The following is a 21,313-nucleotide window of genomic DNA, read 5'->3' as shown; positions in this document are numbered from 1 at the left end:
CAAGAATCGAGCGCAGCTAATCGATCGAGACGGTCACTTCACCAAAATGTCGTTGCGTGAATCCAAGTTGAACTAATGTGGTTTTGATTTTCTCATCTGGCTCCCAGCCGATCCTCAAGACCAACCAAGCCACCAACTGTATTATATCCATGGCAGCTGGCTTCTCCCCATGTAAAAGGCAAAGTCGAAAAGCGCCCAAGCTGCTTCTTGATGCAGCTGTGACCCTCGTCGCATGGAAGTTTTGATTTTATTGTGATGCTGCTCTTTTCGATTGAGGTGATTGGGGTATGTCATGCCTGGGATTTTAAACTAAAGAAGTCAATGAAACGCTGTGCAACTGCAGCAGTGCACCCCTGCAAAGTCGATCCACCGGACTTAGTTGCCTGCCGCGCGGGAAACAAATTGTTGGAAGAACTGCTTGAATCCCTTTTCGCCCTTGGTGCTCAGGGCGTGGAGATACTCGTTGGCTCCCTGTTCATCAACGCCCATGCTCAAGAGCTCTCCCCTGAGGCGGTCGAGGTAGAAGTGACCGCATCTCTTAAGGATTTCGATCTGCAGCGCGGCCAGCTCCCCGAGCACCCCGCGTGCTTGTGCATCCTTCGAGTTGAAACCACCGGTTGTTGGGATAGACCAAGCAAGGGGTGAGAATCTCGTCATGGCAAAGCTCTCGAAACCGGGGAGAGTAGGGCTTGGTTGAGCAGATGGGTCGTTGGGCGGGATGTCAGGCCCACCCCACACAGCCGTCATGCGAACGAGGACGGAGATGCCAAGACGAGCCGTTGGGTAGTCGCTTGGGTCACGGGCAAAATGCTCGATGGTGGTGATGATGGTTTCAAAGGTAGCTTGGTTCGTGTTGCTAATGAAGACGGACGCCAAGTCGTTGTTGAGGATGACGAGAAGAAAGTTGAGGTACTCCCGCCTCAGTTCAGCCAACTGAATCTCGTCATCCGTTCCGTTGGTTGGCTCCGCGAGGCCGGCAAAGACGCGCTGCAAAAGTGGAGTCAGGAGAGAGTCGAGCATGTTGAAAACTTCCGACTTGAATCCAAACACGACTTGCTCGATGAGTCGGAGGAATGTGGCCATCTCGTCCTTGGTCGAGCTTGGAGATAGAAGCGCTTCAATCCATCGCGGAAGCTGTTGAAGGACTCGTGGGCCAAGAACACCAATGAGCCTGGAGAATGTGAAGCGAGCTGCCGTGCGAATGGTAATTGAAGAGTTGAGCGCCTCCAGCGCCATCAAGATGGCTTCAGACGCGCGGACGAATTCTTCCGAGACCTCCAGTGGCGGCGGAGGTCCGTGTGCGCCAGGCATGGTATCGACCAGCCCGCGGCCCAAAGTACCAATTGCTTCTATCAAGTGGTGGACCTGCGTGATAGCGCGCTCGTCGCCGCCCTTTGCGGGTGCCAAATGTTGCTCCAAGTCGCTGAACAAGGGGTTGAGCACCTCCCTGATATAGACGACCTTGCTTTCAATCGGGACAGATTGAGACGACAACATGTGGCCAATTGCCTCAAAGAGATAGAGCTGGCAATTGAAGGTGGCATCTTGAGATTGGCCATTGTCCTCGGAAGACATGTCGTCATCATCCTCGTTCGGAAGCTCGGCTTTGATTTCCAAAAGATCAGCGATGGCTTGAATGACCATTTGGCAGAGTGGTCCAATGTGATTGCGGAGAGGCTTGACGAATCGCGAGAAGAGGTACCAGGAGCGAAGCTTGAGCCTCCGGGAGTTGCTGTGAATTAGTCGCACGAAATTTTCGAGGACTCTCGGAATGAGAGAGGGATTCTGCTCAAAAAAAGACGAATAGCGGTTGCAGATTTCCAGATATGTGGAGGGTATCACTGGGTACTGGTCGAAAGCGGCAACATCTAATTCAAGTCAGTTTTGAGCATCCACTGTATTGGAGACGGGACGCACTAGATTCGACCATTTTGGTCATCATTTCAATCAGTCTTGCTGCCGCGAGCGAAGAGGGCTCTCTCTTTGCGTACATGCCGCCGTTCCTGACCGCCAGCTCTCCAAACAGGAACATCTCGTGGAGAGCGAGCTCGACATCCCTCCAGGTCATACCGGAGTCCGGCTGATCGAAGGTTCCCAGGATTCCGGCAATCTTGGTCGAGAGTGTTTCGATGTAAAGGTTCTCGTCGATGGCAGCGACCTGCTGTTGGAGAACGTGCAACCGCTTGCGCAATTCTTCGAACTCGGCCTCATCCGTCTGCTCGTCTTCGTCCACCAGATTCGCGGTCGAGTCATACTTCATCTTCATAATGATGGCCTCTAAGATAGGGTGAAGCATGGCTGCGTAGTCCGGAGGCAACGCATTGTTGGTCTTGACTATCTTTCGGAAGTACGTCAGGAGGTCTGTGAGAGATGGAACCACGGTTGAGCAAATCTCGTCGTACTCATCCGAAAAGAAGCGCAACAAGTACGGAATGAAGATTCGGAGCAGCTCATTGGCCTGTGCTTTGGTGCTGTCGTCGGCAGAATCGGTGTCGAGAATCTTCACAATATCAGTCAAGGTTGTGTTGACGAGCTTCGCCACGGCCTCGGCCAAATCATTGTCGTAGGTGGACACGGATTGGTCTGCGAGGTTCGGGCTGGCTATAAGCTGACCGACAACATTGCCCAAGTTGAGAAAACTGATCAGTTGGACCTTGTCAGATGCCTTCATCTTCTTTCCTACTGTTTCGGTGAAGGTATCGATGGCGGCATCCCGGACTCTGGCCTCGGGTACATCCGAAGACAAGACGCCCTGCTGACCGGCAATTTCGAAGAGATTGTTGAGCAAGGCCTCATTGACGACTAAGGATATGTCGATCCAGCTAACCCACTTCGCAATCGTCTTCAAACACATCTCTACAATGCCCAAATCAGTCTGCCTCCACTTTGCCAGGACCTCCTGCCACGATATCGAGATTTTTTGAGCGTCCCTGCCCCTGATATGATCCTTCAATTCTTGGTTACGCTTGGATTCTTCGGGCGACCGCGACATGAGGACGTCCGCAATCTCGTCGTGGACCGAGCCGAGCAGGCGCAGATAGAGCAGGGTGGTGGTGGGGTTGTTGGTGCCAATCGTCGCGGCGTCTCCAGCAAGCGCCCTGAAGTCATCAAAGAAAGATTCCCATGCCGAGGGGTACAAGACCGTGAAGAGATAGGTTATGGTTTGCGTGAGCTTGTTCTGGATATGCGCCGAGTCAACCGCTTCCCCACTGCCGGACGCATAGGTCTGTCGGACATGGTTCCAAAGATTGTCCTTGATCAGGGCCAGGTTTGGCGGATCCAGCTGCTGGACAGCCAAATTGACAATCTCGAGAGCGACATGGCGCACGACCTCGTCTGCCCGCGGAGTCCGGGTGAAGAGGGCGAGGCAGATCTGCCAAGCAGCGGTGGGTTCGGCTCGGAGCTGGTTGAGGAAGTTGATGGCTTGCGTCTTTATTTCATTATCGGCTGCGGGGTTCCAGGCTATCTGGATGGCATTTTCGACCTTATATCAGAGTAGTGTTAGCGGCGCGAGGGCGTTGAGAAATTTGTATGCGGATGTCGAACCTGCGTCTCCATCCTCCGCCACCAAGGATGCTATGAGCTTGCTAGCACAGGCTCGGGGCTATGGTGACGTGGCGCGAGCTCAGAATGGCAAAGGCGACGAGTCGGTCGGTGTTGGACTGAGTTGAGGGCTGCTGTCGAAAAACTAGTTGACGTATCTAGGTGGTCATCGGGCAGCCATGTGAAGAAGGAACCGGATGCAACGCTCGAGTCGAAAGCAGTCGCTGAATGGACGTGAGATTGGGGGTGAGTGCCGAGCAGCGCAAGGACTGAATGGCTCGGGTGCAAAGGAATCAAAAGCGGATATCGAGGGTCGTGGTCGTGTGCTTTGTGTGTGTGAAGAAAGGCTGCCCTCGCTGTGATTCTCGGTGGGGTCTTGGCATCAGGCAAAAGGCACTGACCTCATCTCCGCCTCGCCCGCACTGTCAACACCACAACGGCCCTATCGTCTCCTGCCGGCTCCGCATCTCTCGTACCGCCAGCCCGGAAGCTTTGGTCAGGATTTGCTTTTTCCGCTTTTGCTGTCTAGGCTCTCTCCCCTCCACACCTCCATTCCCCAGGAATGAGGCTGAAAAATCAGGCCATCAATTCACCACTCTCCATTATGCAGAGACAACCAAAGCCAATGGCACTAGCTGAAGAGATACTGATTACCAAGCGCTGCAAACGCTATCATCACAAGCTTCGTCCGCCCCTACGGCTTCGTCTTCCGGCTCAGCCCAAGGCATTCCGCCATCCCAAAAAAGACGTCAATCGCAGAGTACACTCCACCAAACAACTCTTGACATGGTCCCATGGCAAAAACTGGTACATCCGTCAAGCTGTGCACACCCTGCGAATCCTCCACCGGCAGTGTCCCGTTGACTAGGAATCCACCCCTCTCGTCTTTGGGATTCGCATAGTACCCTTCAGGTGTCTTGACATTCTTCGTGAGGTTCACCGCAGGTGATCGAGGCCCGTCTTTCCGCACCTGATAATTTTCATGTCGGTCTGGATCTGCGCTTACGCCTTGGAACAACGTGTACCGAGGATCCCAGTTGCTAGGGAAGTGAACGCCCTCCGTGTAGGTCAGGTTCCCGGTCAGGACGTACTGACTGAGGCCGCTCTTCTGGTACGTGCCAACGGCAGCACGCTTGCGACGGTCGTCCTTTTGCTCCTGGAGGTACTTGGTGTCGACGCTACCCATCACATCAAAGCCATGGCCGTGGTCCGCAGTGACGAGCACCAGCGTATCCTTCAATTGGTCGGTGGCATTGAGGCGATCGACGACAGCTTTGACGGTGTCGTCGAGCTCGAGCAGCTCACCGAGCGCGCGGTCGTAGTCCAAGACGTGCATCATCTTGTCAATGGAAGCGGCTTCAGACATCATGAACCATCCTGCTCCGTCCTCGGCACTTCGGGTCTGCAAAATATCAAGAGCCTTCAGCGTCATCTCCTTGAGGCCAGGCTGATCCGTTGCAGCTTTGCCGTCGCCACTCGGGCTCTTGGTCTGATTAAGATTATCTTGATAGACCTGGCGGGAGGCATTAGACGGTCCACTCAAAGCATTTTGGGAGAACAACTTACATTTCGATCCAGCCACTTTGCCATATTGGAAGTCGTGAAAATTCCCAAGGTCCGCTTGTCATTCTTCGCGGACTCCAATTCTTCATTATTCAATACGACCTGGTAGTCAGCCTTTCTAAACTCTTCATAGTAGTCCTTGTCTTCGTAAGTTTTGCCTCCTTTGGTCGAGTTGTAAAATTGCTCTCCGCCACCTCCGAACAACACGTCTGGTCCGGTCCAGTTGACCCACGTGTAATTGGTGATGCCATTCAAAAATGAATCGACAATCTGCGGATAAAGATCTCGGTCACGCGTGTGAGCAGTCAACGCTGCTGGAGTAGCACTTTGAAGTCTCGTCAGCAACTCTTCAAAAGGGGTCTCCCGCAATCTTACTCGGCAATGAAGGCGGTCGAAACAATTCCGATGTGGCCGCCATACAGACGGTTGAAAAGCTCAACAATCGTCTCAACCTTGGGATCATCAAACGGGTCTTTGCTACTGTCAGCATACACGGAGAGCGCATTGACAGTGCTCTTGTGTCCGGTATAGAGCGCAGTTGCCGAGTTGGCCGAGTCGGTAATGAAACTGTCTATGCTGTGGGTCATCTGATGACCCAGCATTGGGAACTTGTCCATCATCTGGCCAAATGTAAGTCTTCTACCACGATCCAAGTCAGAAGTGCTCACCATCTTTGTTTGGTATTTACCATTGATGCTCTTGTGCGCAATCAGACGAGCAGCAGTGATCATATTGGTTGTCATTCCATCGCCAATGAAAAGGATGACATTTTTCGTCTTGCGTGCTTCATCAATGTCACGCACTGTCCAAGTGGCCTTGGTCTCCTCGCCGTCGTAGTACTTGAGCGTCGCGACATACTCGCCAGGCTCATACAGAGCCACTTTGCGGTAAGCCTTGGCAGCGACTTCAACCAGTGATGGCGTCTTTGCATCCTGAGCAAACAAATCTGGGCTAGTTCAGCGCACCGGTGCTTCAGTTTCCCAAACAGGCAACTCGTACCTTCAAACCAAGTAAAATTCCAGCGTTCGAGTTTTGGCTCGCTCACACCAAAGTACTCCGTGGCGGCCTGAGCTGGTGGTCCTCCAACCTTTTCAATCGTAAAGGTGAAGTTCTCGTCTGGCTCGCCTGGTCGTGCTTGGGACCCGTTTTGCGGCGCATGCACTTCGAGGCGAATGTCGAAGAACTGGCCGGCCAAGAAGTCCGCCCTGCAGGTATTAGTTCATGCAAGCTCCCATGCGCACGCTAGTCCGCAGCCAGCGGAATACTTACTGGTCAGGTGGAAAGCAGCAGCCTGCCCCGATAACAATCAGCTCAATTCGAACTTCACGTGGCAGGCGGCCAAGGAAGGGAGAAGAAGACGAAGAAGAATCAGCACGACATACCAAGCTTGTCACCGCAAGTGCCGAGGCGAGAGAAGGTTTGAGCATTGCCCGACGCAACCAGCAGTGCAAGCGCGGTGGCGCCGGCGATGGCCGCGTCAAACAGGCGTCTTTGATGCACCATGATGGACGAAGTTGGCCGAAACAACTGGCACGATTGGTTCGCGGGGGGTCAAAGGAAGTGCTAGTGCCAGGAACCAGAACGATTCGAAACAATCACGTCGAGGGTCCCCGCCGGCTCGCTCTGGCAGGGGAGCAGCCGCGCTACCTATAAACATGCGGTACTCGTCCTGTCCTGACGGCTGGGAGGAACCATGCTGCGGTCCTCGCAGCTGTGCCACAGCGCTGAGTCGCCGGCGGAAGAGCACGATGGACTGCTTGGCGGACTCGTCTGCTTGCTTTCTCGCTGCAATGGCGGCCCCGTTGCGACATCGCCTGCTCTGTTTGGAGCATCGCTGTTTTGCTTGTGGCGCGTTGCCAAGTGGACTGTGGCGCAGATTGTCTTTCGGGTGAGGAGCTCGACATGCCGGATTGAGTGAATGTGCCGTTGGTTTAAGGTTGCTCAAGCAAATGGTAACGCGTTGACGGACGCGTGCGTGCAAGGTGCCTTTCGACTGGACGGATGCCCCTCTTGCTTGGCGCTTGGCGGTTGCGACACCTCTGACTTTGCCCAACCGAGCCTTGGGAAGGAAAGTCGCGGCTCGCGTAAAAAGGAGAGGGTTAATGAGAGCGGTGGGGATGAAGAGATCCGTGGCTTTTGCGAGTCGCTGATTGAGGGCTTGGTATCCTGCATCGGAACGTCTCAAACTCGCTGTGGAGTCGACGTAATTTGCCAAGAGACAAAGATGTTGAGAGATAATGCTCACGAAGGAGCAACAGAGCCGGACAGTCGTGCTTTACAGACATCCAGTGGCTTGGCCCAATCGAACTCGAAAAGATGCTGCCCGATCGCCTCTCGTATGCGATCAAGAACCCTGGAGCGAACAAAGATTCTCAACCGGACCGCCGCATGCTCAAAGTATTCGCGAATCTGCTTTCAGTTTAAGACCACAAAGATGCTGTCGAACGGGTCAACGTGGAGGACGAAAAGAGCAGGTGGGTTGAGCACACGAATAACAGCATACCACGACTTCAATTCGAGGCCAAGGCAGTGGAGACCAAATAGTCGAAAAGGAAGCGGCTTCTCTGTCAACACTTCGTTTGAACGACTACTCAAGGGTATCACAGCACGCTCTACACGCTTCAAATCTAAGCTCCCGCTTCTTCTGGACCTTCCCATCAGGCTTTCGTCGGTGTCACCTCCTCGCCGTCTGCCACATCGCTCGACGTCTCCCTGTCTGCTCGTTGTCCCTCAACGACGACATCATCGGAACCAACAAACGCAAGAGGGTCCTTCTTTTGCATGGATCGGGTCCACCAAATCAGGACGGTTGTCCAAAAAGCGAGGGCGATCGAGGTGCCAATCATGGCCCACATGCCACGCTGCAGAGGGTCAGTAAGAAAGTGTTGGCCCGCTATAGCAGGAAATTCGACTTACAGTGAACCACGGGGCGAAATCGGCCGAGTAAAACACGATTGCCCACCACGCATTGATGATGTTGCTTCCCATGTTCATGCACGCAACGACCAAGCCCCTGAGCATGGCCTCCTCGCCCCTCATGGCGTCGTTGGCCCACGCGAAGAAGGTTGCCTGGCACGCGTAGACGCTGCCGGCCCAGTAGTAGGCGGCGAATACAAGGGGTTCTTGGTCGCCGCCCTTGGACTTGGCCGCCAGCACCATGGCGCTCGTCACGATACCTGTCAAGCCAATCCAATAGCCGACGATCCAGCGGCAGCCGCCCAGCATGTCGGTCAGGGTCGCGAAGAAGAGGGTCGACACAATTCCGACGGCTGGCACGCCTGTAGGATAGTCGTTCAGCTGCGGTACCGTGTAAGAGCGCGTGGGCGAGCTCTTCATGTACAGCGCGAGGAGCGTGTTGGTGCTGAAGGACTCGGTCTCGCCGGCAATGATCCACAGCATCACGAAGGCGTACAGTGGGAAGCAGGTCAGCGCGCGCTTCAAGAAGCGCAACGACAGCGGCGACGCTTCATTGGCGCCCGTTTGATTGTGGGAAGCGCCCACCTCGGTGGGGACACGGGAGCGAGCAAGGGCGCGCTCGCGCTCCGACAGATACGGCGCAGTGGTGGTGGCAGGCGTATTGGGAAAAAGGAGAAAACCGTAAATCGCGACGGGGACAGTAATCAATCCGTCGATGATGAACAACCATCTCCAACCAGTGAGTCCGGCCTTCAGGTGAAGGCTGCTTTGGATTCCTGTTTGGATGAAGCCGCCAAACATAGTGCCCGCAAGGCCGCTAGCCGTGAACAAACCTGCCCGCTTCCCCAGTTCATTTTCTGTGTACCAACTCCCCAGGACGTAGTGCGTTCCTACAAAGGTTGTGCTCTCGGCGATGCCCTGGAAGAATCGGATTGCCATGATGTGGGTGGGGCTGTGGACGCCGGCCGTCGCCATGGTGAGCGCGGCCCAGACGAGCATCATGGAGGGGAAGAAGAAGCGCGGAGCGACATAGTGGAGCGCGAGATTGGACGGGATTTGTCCTACAATGTAGCCACAAGTGAATCTGCGCAGATGATTTTGTTAGCATTCTGTAGGAGAGATTTTGGGGTTGGCGTACATGGTGTTGATTTGGGTCAGCTGATTGCCATGGAAGGAAAGATCCTCCTTCATTCCCGAGACGTAGGCATTGGTCAAGTTGGAGCGGTCGAGCTGGACTTTCGATCAGTAGCGTGTCAGGGGTAGGTTGGAGGCTGAAGTACATAGTTGCAAAAGTAGCTGAGACAGCAAAAGGTGAGGATAAAAAAATCAATCTTTTGCACCAACTTGCGCTCCTCTTTCGAGGATTGCGAGGGACGAAAATAAGCCCCTACAGTTTCTGAAAAACCCATGCTCTTTCTGGGACCGCTGAATGCCTCTTTGCTTCTCTTCCTATGACTCTTGCGAAGGGCGATGCAAAAAATTAAAAATTAAGCGATACCGGCCGTTGGCAGCACGACTCTCCCAGAAGTTTTAAGCTAACTCTCTGTTCGAGAGCCGCTCCGATAGACTGTGGCGTCCAGTGAAAGATGCTTGGCAGTTTGCGAGGAGCGATAGGTTGATAAGTGGTGTTCCCGGGGTTATGGTCGACGGCCAGGATAAGCTTGCTGCTCAGTTTGGTAGGAGTGCGAGTTAGGAGACCCACATTTCTACTTGGACGTCGCGCGACGACGCTGGAAGATAGACTATTAGACAGTGCCGACGAAGGAGTTGAAGTCGTGCCGTTGAGCGTGAGAGCCTCAAGTGACGTGAATGGCATTCTTTGCACTCTCTTAAGGATCGTCGTCTCTCCACAATCTGCAAGCGCTGGGTCATGTTAGCGGGGATCGGCGCGTCCACCTTGTGCCCTTCTCCGCCGCGCGCCTCTCGGCTGATCTACCTCCTCTTCCACCTCGCCCTGATAGCCGGACCCTTTTGCATCCAGCCAAACTTGAGAACGACTCGTTGCGACAAGGAATATCAAGTTAGAGGAAAGAAGCTTTACAAGTCGTCGAGCCGCATTGAGCCCAGCAAAAGACGAGACCATCTGCGGACCGCGTGCAGGAACACAAAACAAACGCCACGGGTTGCCGGCCTCTCAAGTGCTCACCCGGCACCCATGGTGGGATATTGCCTGATGACGCACCGATTAACACCCAACCACAGCATCCCGAGATGCCGAGCCGGTGCGCCAAAAGTGGGCGGCTGTCTAGCTATTACATCTCGACCACTCACCACAATAACAGACGAGGTGTACGTCCCGACTCCCTTCTCGCACGTCGCCTCTCCATTGCGCTCACAATCATGCCAGGATCGTGGAAAGATATCGCCGCCAAAAAGCGCGCCGAGCTGCTCGACTCCATTCCTGAACAATGGCGCATCCCCGCAGACATTCTCCCGCCCGAATCCCAGCTCGACGTGACCACGTTCCCAGAGAAGTCGGGATGGTTCACGGCTGAAGAGCTGGAGTATACCAATTCTTCGGCGACAGTCCTACTGAAAAGGCTGAGGAGCGGCAAGTACAGTTCCGAGCAGGTAACCAAGGCGTTTTGCAAAAGGGCGGCGGCGGCGCATCAATTGGTGAGAAGACCCTGAAATCCTCCTTTGCAGCAGGACCCTAACATGGGTCGCAGACGAACTGCCTCTCGGAAACCCTCTTCGACCTGGCATTGCGCACCGCGCGCACTCTCGACGAGCACCTTGCCACCACTGGCCAGCCATTTGGACCGCTGCACGGCCTCCCCATCTCCATCAAAGACAATTTCCAAGTGCGCGGCACCGATGCGACCCTTGGTTTCTCGTCGCTGGTCGGCAAGACGTCGCCATACAACAGCACGCTTGTCGACCTGCTGCTTGCCGCCGGCGCGGTTCTCTACGTCAAGACCAATGTCCCCACCGCCATGATGATCGCCGAGACCGTCAACAACGTGTACGGCCGCACGGTGAATCCGCGCAACCGGAAATTGACGTCGGGTGGAAGCTCTGGCGGCGAGAGCGCATTGATCGCCTTTGGCGGCAGCTGTCTGGGCGTTGGCAGCGACATTGGCGGGTCTCTTCGCATCCCAGCTGCTTGCACTGGTCTGTGGACACTGCGGCCCAGCGCTGGTCGATTTCCAACGGCCAAGACGAGGTCGGGTTTGGCAGGACAGGAAGCTGTCATGTCGGTGAATGGCCCGTTGGCAGCGGATCTGGACTCCATCACTGCTTATTCGCAAAGGGTGGTGGAGCTTCAGCCATGGTTGGACGACCCGAAGTGTCTACCGATTCCCTGGAGAAAGGTGGACGTGCCGAAGAAGCTGAAGATTGGCGTGTTGTGGGATGACGACGTGGTGGTTCCCACGCCGCCGATACGGAGAGCACTGCAGGTAGCCGTAAAGAAGTTGAAAAAGGCGGGCCACGAGATAGTCGAGTGGAAGAGCGAGGGCATGCATGAGAGGGCCGGGAGGCTCATCGTAAGTTTCAGACAGCTCTTCACCTATATCACGAATCTTTCTAATTCGACCAGGCTCGCATGTTTGTCGCTGATGGCGGCAAATCCGTAAGCGCCCTCCTCGCTCCCACGCGCGAGCCCTTCCGCCCCGAAATGCGCTCCTACGAAGACGCCCAGGAGCAAGGTGTCTATAACATGTGGCAGATCCACCTGGAGCGCAGCGACCTGCAGATGAAGTATCTGGACCGCTGGAACGCGGCCGGGTTGGACGCCATACTGTGCCCCACTGCTCCATATGCGGCCTGTGAGCACGAAAAGTTCAGATATGTCGGATACACGTGCGTGTACAACTGCCTGGACTACTCCGCCGTCAGCTTTCCCACCGGTCTCAGGGTCGACCGACAGGTGGATTCGTTCAGCGAGGAGGACCAGGCGCGGGAGACGCGCAACGAGTTTGACAAGACGACCAAGGATGAGTGTAAGCATCCACCCTCCCCTCCAGTCAAACATGCTTCAACTGACACGGTATCCCAGACAACGTCGAAGCCATCCACGGCCAGCCCATCAACCTGCAGCTCGTGGCGCGCCGACTTGAAGAAGAAAAGGTGTTGGCAATGGTCGAGCACGTGGCGAACACGCTGAAGGCTTGATTGCTTTGCAGTTTTGCATTACATTCAACCGCCGGTCCTCGGCGGCCTTGTGTGTTGGTTGCGAGATACCCTCGTTGGTCTGATCATTTTGGCACGCACGCACGCATAGCTTTGGTTGGTCCCGCCCCGGCTGTGGTTTGGTTATTTCGCCATGTGGTTGTAATGCTTGGCTTGTGACGGCCGGTGTAATTAGTGCACAGCATTGATCTTTCCTCATCCGTCAGACCAGTCTCTATGGTTCCTGTGACCTTAGTGACGAGTGATTGTGGTGCACTGACCTCCAGGTACTTCTATAAATCCCTTGAGATTCGGGCTGTCTTCCACCTCCAACTGCGACATGATGTTGCAAACAGACTTGTCGAACAAGAACTACTTGTGCCCCTGGTGGTCCACAAGGAGGTTTTTAACTACTTCTTGTGCTTGTGGTCCCCATCACATTTCGGCTCACGCATCACTCTTCGGAAAACACGCCAGCTTCCCTCCATCCATCATCACCACATAGAAGAGCGCAGCACCACTCAAGACAAACAATGCCCACCACCACAACACTAGACCAGCCTTGCCTCTCATCATTCTCCCTGCAAACTTCCACACGTCTTCCGTCCCTCCCTTCAGGCATAATCCCCCGCTACCTCCTTGCGCTCAAGGGACCCAACCAGCCCGACAAAGGCAGTGCTGGTTACAGCCCCTTTTGTTTGCAAGGCAGTACGATCTGGTCGAGTCGTGTATTGTCTTGCAGACCGTTTGCTTTAGAGGGAGAGAATGGTAGTCTAGGGAGAGGGGGATTTTATACTCGACTTGATCACGCAGGCGGGGCATGAGGAAGCGAATTCGGAAGGATTAGTATGGCGCGCGAGCATTCTCTGGCCACGTGGGACATAGCTCCACGGATTGGCGCAGTGTACATGTAGTCAGGGGGGAGGCACGCGCAGGATGGGAATGACCAAGGGTGCCGAGCGCAGGGGAAAGGGGGCATATAAACCACCCTCTGCCACCAATACATGGATTGCTCAAGCCAGTCCAAAGCAGAGCTCTGAAAGCACGAAAAAGAAAAAACATTGCACTTTTGTGTCTTTTGTGATGCTGAATATGGGTTCACCCTACTTGCTCTGTCTTTTTGCTTGGACGCAGACCCAGAATGGAGTCGTCGGGCTGAGTTTGGAGGAAAGAGAAATGACATGGTCTGGGGTGATAGCAATGTGTCTCAATGTCGTGGTCTAATGCAGGGCAGGGTAAATTCTCTACATTGTTGCTTTGTGACTACGGAGGCAGGAGGACAGGCAAGCAGACTCCTGTCCACGCTTATGTCTGGCTTTGGCATCAGTTACACCGGCTGACTTTAAGAGAGGTATAAAAGCCCCCATCCTTCATGCTGGCAATCTTTCTACCTCTTGAACAGAGAGCATAGCCGGCTCCTCCATCCAGGAACGTATTCGTCTGCCTGCGCTCGACTCTTTGTTTCTCTTCCTCTTTCCTTTGTGCACTCCAAAGTTAAAGCCAGAGAAAGATGAACTCGCGTAGGACCGCGATAACTACCGCGCTGAAACATGACACTGAGTTTGATCAGGCAGCTGTGGTGATGAAGTGTCCTTTCAAGGCCTGGTTCTTGGTACAGCTCGATCCATTGCTTTCTGAAGTGTCAACACCTGACCTTTTCTAGCACCTGGACTCCGAAGCTGTGACTTGTGCGCGTCGAAGCAAGTATCGACTCCTCTCCTTCGAAGTTTCCTCGCCTCAAGCAATTACTTGTGTCTCCAAAAGCCAATATTGGATTGATTCTTGACTTTTCTGCTTCCTCTCGCACAGCAATCGACAGTTGTGACTATTTTGCGTCTTGTTCCTTGTTTTCCAAAGTCTTTGGCCGGGAACGTTTATGGTTCAAGGCCATTCGGCCTAACGTCAAAGGAGTGTGAAGACGTATTTGGTCACCAAGACATCATGATGAGGACTTGTAATGGCCGCCAGTGAGTGTCCAGCGATGCGGCCAATTCAACGAACGAGTGATACCAAAAGCTTGATTGCTTGCCACAACGATTTTGGCGCAGGCCACCGAAACAACAAACGCGAGTGGGTTCTGACCTTTCTCTTTTCTTCTCGAGTCGAGAGCTAGCTTTCGGCACAGTAAGTCAAGAGAACTCTGCAGTGGCACAAAGTGCATCCTTAAATAGGTATGTACGCAAGGAGCATTCACGTGCTGATTGATTGTACTCTGACTTGACTTTTCACGTGTCCGGCGGCTTGTGATTAGGTACTCGATACATTCAACCATATCTCCTCCAGCCGCGCTGTCCAGACTTCGCGCGCCGCATGAAGCTCGGCATATTCCTGTCGAGATGCGCATTCGAGACTTTCCAAAAGCAAGTGGGACCCACAGGTCCATCGTCAGAATAGTCCCTTGCAAACAGTGTCAATAAAAGCTCGCAGTCCGAGGGCTACTGAGAACACTCACTTGTCGAACCAGGTCCCCAAGGTTCCGCGGTCAGAGCGCAGGCCTCCGACTTGGATGCACTCGCTTCGCCAACGTTCCTCGCCGTTGAAAATTGACATGGTCGTCCACCAGATTTCGCCCTCGGGATTCTGTCGTACGTGACCTTTGGTTGTGAGCATAAGGTCTGCATCATGGGGCATGTCACGTACCTTTGATTGTTGATTGGCCGTCCTGCACTGTGCCGTGTTCGTAAGAGCGTGAATCTCCCTCGAAATACACCTTTGGAAGCTGCTGCTCTCCATCCCGAGTGATGGGCTCAATCCGCGTCACATGTAGCCGGACGACGATGAAGCGCGTCGCTTGCGATTTTTGGAGAGGTGGCCGCGGCATCGTATTCGGTATCGTGCCCTGGCTGAAGTTGAAGTTGTACAGATCATTGTAGTCGAGGAACAGGACGATTCGGAACCAAGTCCCAGCAACACCATATGGGTCTTGCTCGTCCAGCGATAGACTGGGCTCCTTCACCATGGACGCTTCAGAATGCGGAGACTTGGGCTCGGGAGAGGATTGAAGTGATCCTACTATTGATCCCGGTAGAAATCCTGGTTCCTGGAAGGTATTGGGCGCAGCTCCTGCAAAGGGGAGATGGCATACCGGCAGATATGATGAGCCGAGATGGCTACAATATCGCCGCTGCTCGCAGAGAATGACCGTCATGATGCAACTCAACTTCATCCAATCCACGCGGTGCGAAAAGTCGTCCAAGAAGGGGCCCCAAGAGTTGCTCTCGTCGTATCGGCGTAGATCGTACACGCGAGATCGGGCGTACGCATGGACTGGAGCACCCGCGTCATAGTCAGAGCCCATGTGTACGGAGCATTCACAGTAGACGCCGTGTAAAACGTGTAGTTTGGCACTCAGTTGCTCGAGATCCTTTGGTATTACAGAGCTTCTCGTAGCGCGGATCCCGAGGGTATCGTGATAGAGCGAGAATTTACATAGCAAGGCATGGTGGTTGATTGAATCCGCTTCAAAGTGCTTTCGCAGCCAGCTGCGACTTCTTGACTCCGGATCCGGACTGGATGCTTGCAGGAGACGAGTGATGGTTGTGGCCAAAGTATCCATGTTTTGTATCTGGCCATCGTAAGCCGAAATCTGGGTGTCCATTTATCAACACACCTTGGTCTCTTCTTTATCTGACGATAGGATCTTGTGCATCCTCCATAAACGCGAGAGCTCCTCTTGCCATGATGTCACAGTAACAGATTGTTCCTTTGGATCATCCTGATTGCTAATTAGCAACTATCAGTTACGCCATAGTGATCCTCACAAATACTGCAAGGTGCACCTCCTTCCATAACATCTCATCGCTATTGATGAATTGGTGGAGGGAGCGACAAGTTTCGGAGAGACGGGCAAGATCATCAGCTTGCGTGTGGGAGAAGATCGAATGGAGGAGTTCGTTTGACAAGTCCAGCAATGCAGGCATGATTGCTTGGTGTTGCTGATTAGAGACCGTTGAACAGCGTGGTGACAGAAGGACGATTGAGGGTACAGACAATCCAAAAAAGGATTCGAATGTTGCAAGCGAAGAAGCAATGAGCATGGACTGCAGTATCAAGATCAGGCCGCGGCGGCTTCCGCTCGTTGGTGGCAGTGAGGTTGTGTCACCTTGCCAAAATAGGATTAGGCGGGGTGCTTACTTCTCCACAGATAGTAGAAGAGTGTGTTCGGCAGAATCACCGGACTAATAGTCACTAAGAAATATTAGCGTAAAGGGGACCTAAATAGGTATTTTGCGATACTTGGAACTCTCACTTTTAGTGTGGAGGCTAAAAACTATAAGAAGTCTCAGAGGGGTCAGTTCTGGTGCTGTCTGAGATTCTAATAGTTACTAAAAGGTGTATACCTATACCTAATAAGGTGAAAACTAAGCTAGCTTAGGCCGCTACTAAATAGCGTGAGAAAACTGCCAAAAATCTCATAAACCGCCGATAAGAGTGGCCACCAGGTGCGATATATTGCTTATGGAACTGCTAACTAGTAGTTTCCACAAAAATATTGGTTCTGCCGAACACACCCGAAGTCATGTGCAGAGTCAACATCCCCGGCCAAGAAAGATGTGGGATTTCAAACTTGGATCACTCGCCGTCCGCATTTTACATTCAATCTCCGCAAAAGCTACTACACGAATTGTCAACAAACTTCCGCCAAGGAGAGAGCTACTACGTCGGCGACCAGCATGAACGCGAAGCTACTTTGAAGCTTTAACATATGGGCATTATCTGGGCCTTTGGGTAGTACTGCTCGTGGGTTTGTGGAGGATTTGTGGAGCGTTTGTGGAGGTATTTGCAATTTATACCAAGATGGAAAATTCAAGGCCGGCTGTTGGTGAATCCACCCATACATGTGTACAGATTCCACACAGCAGCCTCACATGAAATGATGTATTGGTAAGCCAGGCTGGCTCAAGAGCACGTCAAGCTCAGCAGCTTTGCGACTGCGATGACAAATCCAGCGAGCGATTTTGCGCAGCATTTCTAATCCTTGCAAGAGAAGTCCAAACACCAACAGCCAGCACTGTTGGTTTTGAGTATTCAGAAAGACGGAACCGGGACGACGAGGGATAAGATACATGTTGTAGAATCAGGAGCCGCGAGCTTAGGATAGCTTTCGGGTGATTTGTAGAAATCCGAAAGGAACAATGTTTGAATGAGACGGCAAGGTCCTCGTCGTCTTAATATCGATGGGTACAAGTCGGTTTGCTTCGCTCATCGTCTTTCTCATTCCATGTCTTGCTGAATAGTCGTGGAACGTTAGTGAGATGTCTGGCGCGCATGCGCCGCGGTCGTCGGAATTCCGTCACTTTCGCGATGGCATCAGGCGCTTCCAATGCTTGACAAGTCGTCGTCTTTGGTGTTGGGAAGGTGATGGCTGGCTGACGGGTGGGTCTTGGGTGTCAGGTCTGCTTAGTGGGGCAGCTTCTTCTTGGCGAAGCGGTCATTGCTTCATTCTCGTCATCGCCGCCGCAGCTTCCAACGTGCCGCCCGCCTCCTGCTCCAACCTTCGCATCTTCATTCTGCACCACTGCTTCGTTCTTTGACTTTCAGCCGCCTCTTTTCTGCAGTGTTATCGCAATCTCCACGGCTTCCCCCCTCCACCAGCCGCCTCTTCTTCTCCATCTTCACGATTCCGCCCCACGACGAGCCGCCAACGTCATCAACCACATCGTCTACACCAGCGCCGCAGGACAACCGGAACGGTTCAGGCAAGCTGGGGAAAAGGAAGACTTCAAACGGGGACCTGAGCAGTCCACACAAGAAAATCATGACAGTAGGTCTTGTTCCGCATACTGGGTTTGCTTGGCCCCGCATCGGGCCCCAAGCTGTACTGCGCCATGAAGTCGCCATGCTTATGAGAAGCTCCAGGACAAAATGCAAATCGACAATCCGCAAGCTGCGGCCGAGCAGCTTAAGGATGGCCCGGGCGAGATCGACGAGTCGCTCTACAGCAGACAGCTGTATGTCCTGGGACACGAGGCCATGAAGCGCATGGGTTCTTCCAACATCCTCATAGTCGGTTTGAGGGGCCTGGGTGTCGAGATTGCGAAGAATATTGCGCTCGCAGGCGTCAAGTCTCTAACTCTCTTCGACCCCAAGCCCGCTACCATTCAAGATCTCTCTTCTCAATTCTTCCTCCACCCCGAAGATGTCGGCAAGCCGCGTGCCTCTGTGACCGTTCCTCGAGTTTCGGAGCTGAATCCCTACGTACCCGTTCGCGAGCACGCTGCCGCCGATCTGACTTCCGACTTGAACCTGCTGAAACAATACCAATGCGTTGTTCTTACAGACACGCCGCTTCGCGACCAAATCTTGATCGCAGACTTCTGCCACCAAAACGGCATTTATGTCGTCATTTCGGACACGTTTGGTCTCTTCGGACACGTTTTCAATGATTTCGGCAAGAACTTCACCTGCGGTGATCCGACAGGCGAGAATCCCACCAACGGAATTGTTGCGGCAATCGACGAGGATGGCACGGTTTCGGCGCTGGACGAGACTAGGCATGGCCTGGAGGACGGTGACTACGTTTCATTTTCAGAGTTGGAGGGCATGGAAGGCCTCAATGATGCTGCTCCTCGAAAGGTCACCGTCAAGGGCCCGTACACCTTCAACATTGGAGATGTTTCCGGGCTGGGTCAGTACAAGCGCGGTGGAATGTTCCACCAGGTCAAGATGCCAAAGATTATGGACTTTGAGCCTCTCAGCCAGCAGCTGAAGAAGCCCAAGATCTTGGAATCAGACTTTGCCAAATTTGACCGACCGCCGCAACAGCATGTTGGTGTCCAGGCGCTCCACGCGTTTGCTGAACAACACAACGGAGTGCTTCCCAGACCGCACCATGAGGGAGATGCCGCTGAAGTCTTCAAAATTGCCCAAAGTCTCGCTTGTGAGGGAGAGGACAAGGTCGAGCTGGACGAGAAGATCATCAAGGAGCTGAGTTACCAGGCTCAAGGTGACGTAAGTCCCGTCGCGGCTTTCTTCGGTGGTCTCGTCGCCCAAGAGGTCCTCAAGTCGGTGTCCGGAAAGTTCCATCCCATCGTGCAATGGCTCTACTTTGACTCATTGGAGTCACTGCCAACTTCGACGAAGCGGTCAGAGGAGTCGTGCAAGCCGCTAGGCACTCGCTACGACGGCCAGATTGCCGTGTTTGGCAAGGAATTCCAGGATAAGCTTGCCAATGTCAAGGAGTTCTTGGTCGGAGCTGGCGCGATTGGCTGCGAGATGCTCAAAAACTGGGCCATGATGGGCGTTGGCGCTGGACCCGAAGGCAAGATCTGGGTCACGGACATGGACCAGATTGAGAAGAGCAACCTCAACAGACAATTCTTGTTCAGGTCCAAGGATGTTGGCAAGTTGAAGAGCGACTGCGCTGCAGAGGCTGTGCAGGCCATGAACCCCGATTTGAAGGGACACATCGTTACCCTGAGGGAAAGGGTGGGCCCCGACACTGAGCACATTTTCAACGAGGACTTTTGGAACAACCTTACCGCGGTCACCAACGCTCTTGACAATGTCGAGGCTCGCACGTATGTGGATCGTCGTTGCGTCTTCTTCCGCAAGTCTCTGCTCGACAGCGGTACTCTCGGCACCAAGGGCAACACCCAGGTTGTTTTGCCAAACATCACCGAGTCTTACTCCAGTTCCCAAGATCCTCCCGAGCAGTCTTTCCCCATGTGCACCCTCAGGAGTTTCCCCAACCGGATCGAGCACACCATTGCGTGGGCAAAGGACCTCTTCCACAGCTACTTTGCGCAGCCTGCAGAAATTGTCAACATGTACCTTACGCAGCCCAACTACCTTGGAAGTGCCCTGAAGCAGTCCGGCAACGAGAAGCAAACTCTAGAGACGCTGCGCGACTTCCTTGTTAAGGAGAAGCCCTTGACCTTTGACGACTGCATCATTTGGGCAAGGCAACAGTTTGAGAAGCAGTACAACAACAACATCCAGCAGTTGTTGTTCAACTTTCCCAAGGACTCGACCACCTCAAGTGGACAGCCGTTTTGGTCAGGCCCCAAGCGCGCTCCTGACGCGTTGAAGTTTGATCCCAACAACCCTACTCACTTCAAGTTCGTCGAAGCCGCGGCAAACCTGCACGCTTTCAACTACAACATCAGCCCCAAGGGTGTCACCAGGGATCAGTACCTGAAGGTGCTGGATAACATGATCATCCCTGACTTCAAGCCCGACCCTGGCGTCAAGATCCAGGCAAGCGACAACGATCCGGACCCGAACGCCCAGCAGGGCCCACAGGACGACGAAAGCGACCTCCAGAAGATGGTCGAGTCCCTTCCTCCTCCCAAGTCTCTCGCTGGCTTCAAGCTCGAGCCCGTGGAGTTCGAAAAGGACGATGACACCAACTACCACATCGACTTCATCACGGCGGCCAGCAACCTCCGCGCGGAGAACTACAAGATCCAACAAGCTGACCGCCACAAGACCAAGTTCATTGCTGGCAAGATCATCCCTGCCATCGCGACGACAACGGCGCTCGTGACTGGTTTGGTCAACCTTGAGCTGTACAAGGTCCTGGATGGCAAGACCGACATTGAGCAGTACAAAAATGGCTTCGTCAATCTTGCGCTGCCATTCTTTGGCTTCAGTGAGCCCATCGCTAGCCCCAAGGACAAGTACCTGGGACCTAACGGTGAGGTTTCCTTCGACAAGCTGTGGGATCGCTTCGAGGTCGAGAACACCACTCTGCAAGAGTTCTTGGACGACTTTGAAAAGAAGGGTCTCAGCATCATGATGATCAGCTCTGGCGTCAGCCTGTTGTACGCAAGCTTCTACCCTCCAAACAAGCTGAAGGATCGGCTGCCGCTCAAGTACGTATCAAAACTTTGACATCCTGAGAACCTGCTAACTTTTTGCACAGACTCAGCGAGCTCGTCGAGACCATTTCCAAGAAGAAGATTCCCGATCACCAGAAGAACGTCATTTTCGAAATCACAGCGGAGGACAAGGCGGAGGAAGACGTCGAGGTTCCCTACGTGATGGTGAAGCTCGGTAAATAGATGCTGCTGGCTTGATGTTCAGGCAGCTGGCTCGCGTCACGAATAGACATAGGACTCTTTAGATTCAAAACAAACAGGCAAAAAGCGAAAGCCTAGGTTTCTATCACAAACTGCTGAATTGGGACTGAGCACGTGATGAGGGGCAGTCCGAGCCAGCCTATCGGAGAGGCATC

The 21,313-nt window shown here is 53.6% G+C and overlaps 7 protein-coding genes across 7 annotated transcripts; 2 read left to right on the top strand and 5 right to left on the bottom strand.

Annotated features, from left to right (window-relative positions):
• Window positions 1–69: 69 nt before the first annotated feature.
• BKA78DRAFT_282400 (Exportin-T) lies at window positions 70–3,880 on the bottom strand. The gene is made up of 3 exons (XM_066885649.1): window positions 3,547–3,880; window positions 1,918–3,484; window positions 70–1,868 (listed from the first exon to the last, which is right to left on the bottom strand). The coding sequence occupies exons 1-3, from the start codon at window positions 3,556–3,558 to the stop codon at window positions 376–378; spliced, it is 3,072 nt and encodes a 1,023-aa protein (XP_066744244.1). The 5' UTR covers window positions 3,559–3,880; the 3' UTR covers window positions 70–375.
• A 160-nt stretch (window positions 3,881–4,040) lies between these two features.
• On the bottom strand, window positions 4,041–6,609 carry BKA78DRAFT_336696 (putative extracellular phytase; the record flags this gene model as incomplete). The annotated part of the gene is made up of 7 exons (XM_066890238.1): window positions 4,041–5,056; window positions 5,110–5,431; window positions 5,482–5,726; window positions 5,775–6,052; window positions 6,106–6,311; window positions 6,376–6,397; window positions 6,489–6,609. The coding sequence occupies 7 exons, from the start codon at window positions 6,607–6,609 to the stop codon at window positions 4,238–4,240; spliced, it is 2,013 nt and encodes a 670-aa protein (XP_066744243.1). The 3' UTR covers window positions 4,041–4,237.
• Window positions 6,610–7,592: 983 nt separating this feature from the next.
• On the bottom strand, window positions 7,593–9,874 carry BKA78DRAFT_336695 (MFS general substrate transporter). Its single transcript, XM_066890237.1, has 4 exons — window positions 9,303–9,874; window positions 9,161–9,252; window positions 8,023–9,106; window positions 7,593–7,967 (listed from the first exon to the last, which is right to left on the bottom strand). The coding sequence occupies exons 1-4, from the start codon at window positions 9,429–9,431 to the stop codon at window positions 7,764–7,766; spliced, it is 1,509 nt and encodes a 502-aa protein (XP_066744242.1). The 5' UTR covers window positions 9,432–9,874; the 3' UTR covers window positions 7,593–7,763.
• A 415-nt stretch (window positions 9,875–10,289) lies between these two features.
• Window positions 10,290–12,358, top strand: BKA78DRAFT_314068 (fatty-acid amide hydrolase). Its single transcript, XM_066888434.1, has 4 exons — window positions 10,290–10,638; window positions 10,692–11,510; window positions 11,564–11,966; window positions 12,023–12,358. The coding sequence occupies exons 1-4, from the start codon at window positions 10,363–10,365 to the stop codon at window positions 12,136–12,138; spliced, it is 1,614 nt and encodes a 537-aa protein (XP_066744241.1). The 5' UTR covers window positions 10,290–10,362; the 3' UTR covers window positions 12,139–12,358.
• Window positions 12,359–12,886: 528 nt separating this feature from the next.
• Window positions 12,887–13,278, bottom strand: BKA78DRAFT_314066 (uncharacterized protein). Its single transcript, XM_066888433.1, has one exon. The coding sequence runs from the start codon at window positions 13,195–13,197 to the stop codon at window positions 12,979–12,981; it is 219 nt and encodes a 72-aa protein (XP_066744240.1). The 5' UTR covers window positions 13,198–13,278; the 3' UTR covers window positions 12,887–12,978.
• Window positions 13,279–14,399: 1,121 nt separating this feature from the next.
• On the bottom strand, window positions 14,400–16,055 carry BKA78DRAFT_251056 (uncharacterized protein; the record flags this gene model as incomplete). Its single annotated transcript, XM_066884622.1, has 5 exons — window positions 14,400–14,532; window positions 14,588–14,729; window positions 14,776–15,700; window positions 15,746–15,850; window positions 15,897–16,055. 5 exons carry the CDS (start codon window positions 16,053–16,055, stop codon window positions 14,400–14,402), a joined length of 1,464 nt encoding a protein of 487 aa, XP_066744239.1.
• Window positions 16,056–17,619: 1,564 nt separating this feature from the next.
• BKA78DRAFT_314060 (putative poly(A)+ RNA transport protein) lies at window positions 17,620–21,250 on the top strand. Its single transcript, XM_066888432.1, has 2 exons — window positions 17,620–17,899; window positions 17,995–21,250. The coding sequence occupies exons 1-2, from the start codon at window positions 17,894–17,896 to the stop codon at window positions 20,968–20,970; spliced, it is 2,982 nt and encodes a 993-aa protein (XP_066744238.1). The 5' UTR covers window positions 17,620–17,893; the 3' UTR covers window positions 20,971–21,250.
• The last annotated feature ends 63 nt before the right edge of the window (window positions 21,251–21,313 follow it).

Source organism: Phyllosticta capitalensis (genome assembly GCF_038381095.1).
Source record: "Phyllosticta capitalensis strain CBS 128856 chromosome Unknown BKA78scaffold_5, whole genome shotgun sequence".
Classification (NCBI taxonomy): Eukaryota; Fungi; Ascomycota; class Dothideomycetes; order Botryosphaeriales; family Phyllostictaceae; genus Phyllosticta; species Phyllosticta capitalensis.
The sequence above is the reverse complement of the archived record's forward strand: the minus strand, read 5'-3'. Positions and strand labels throughout refer to the sequence as shown.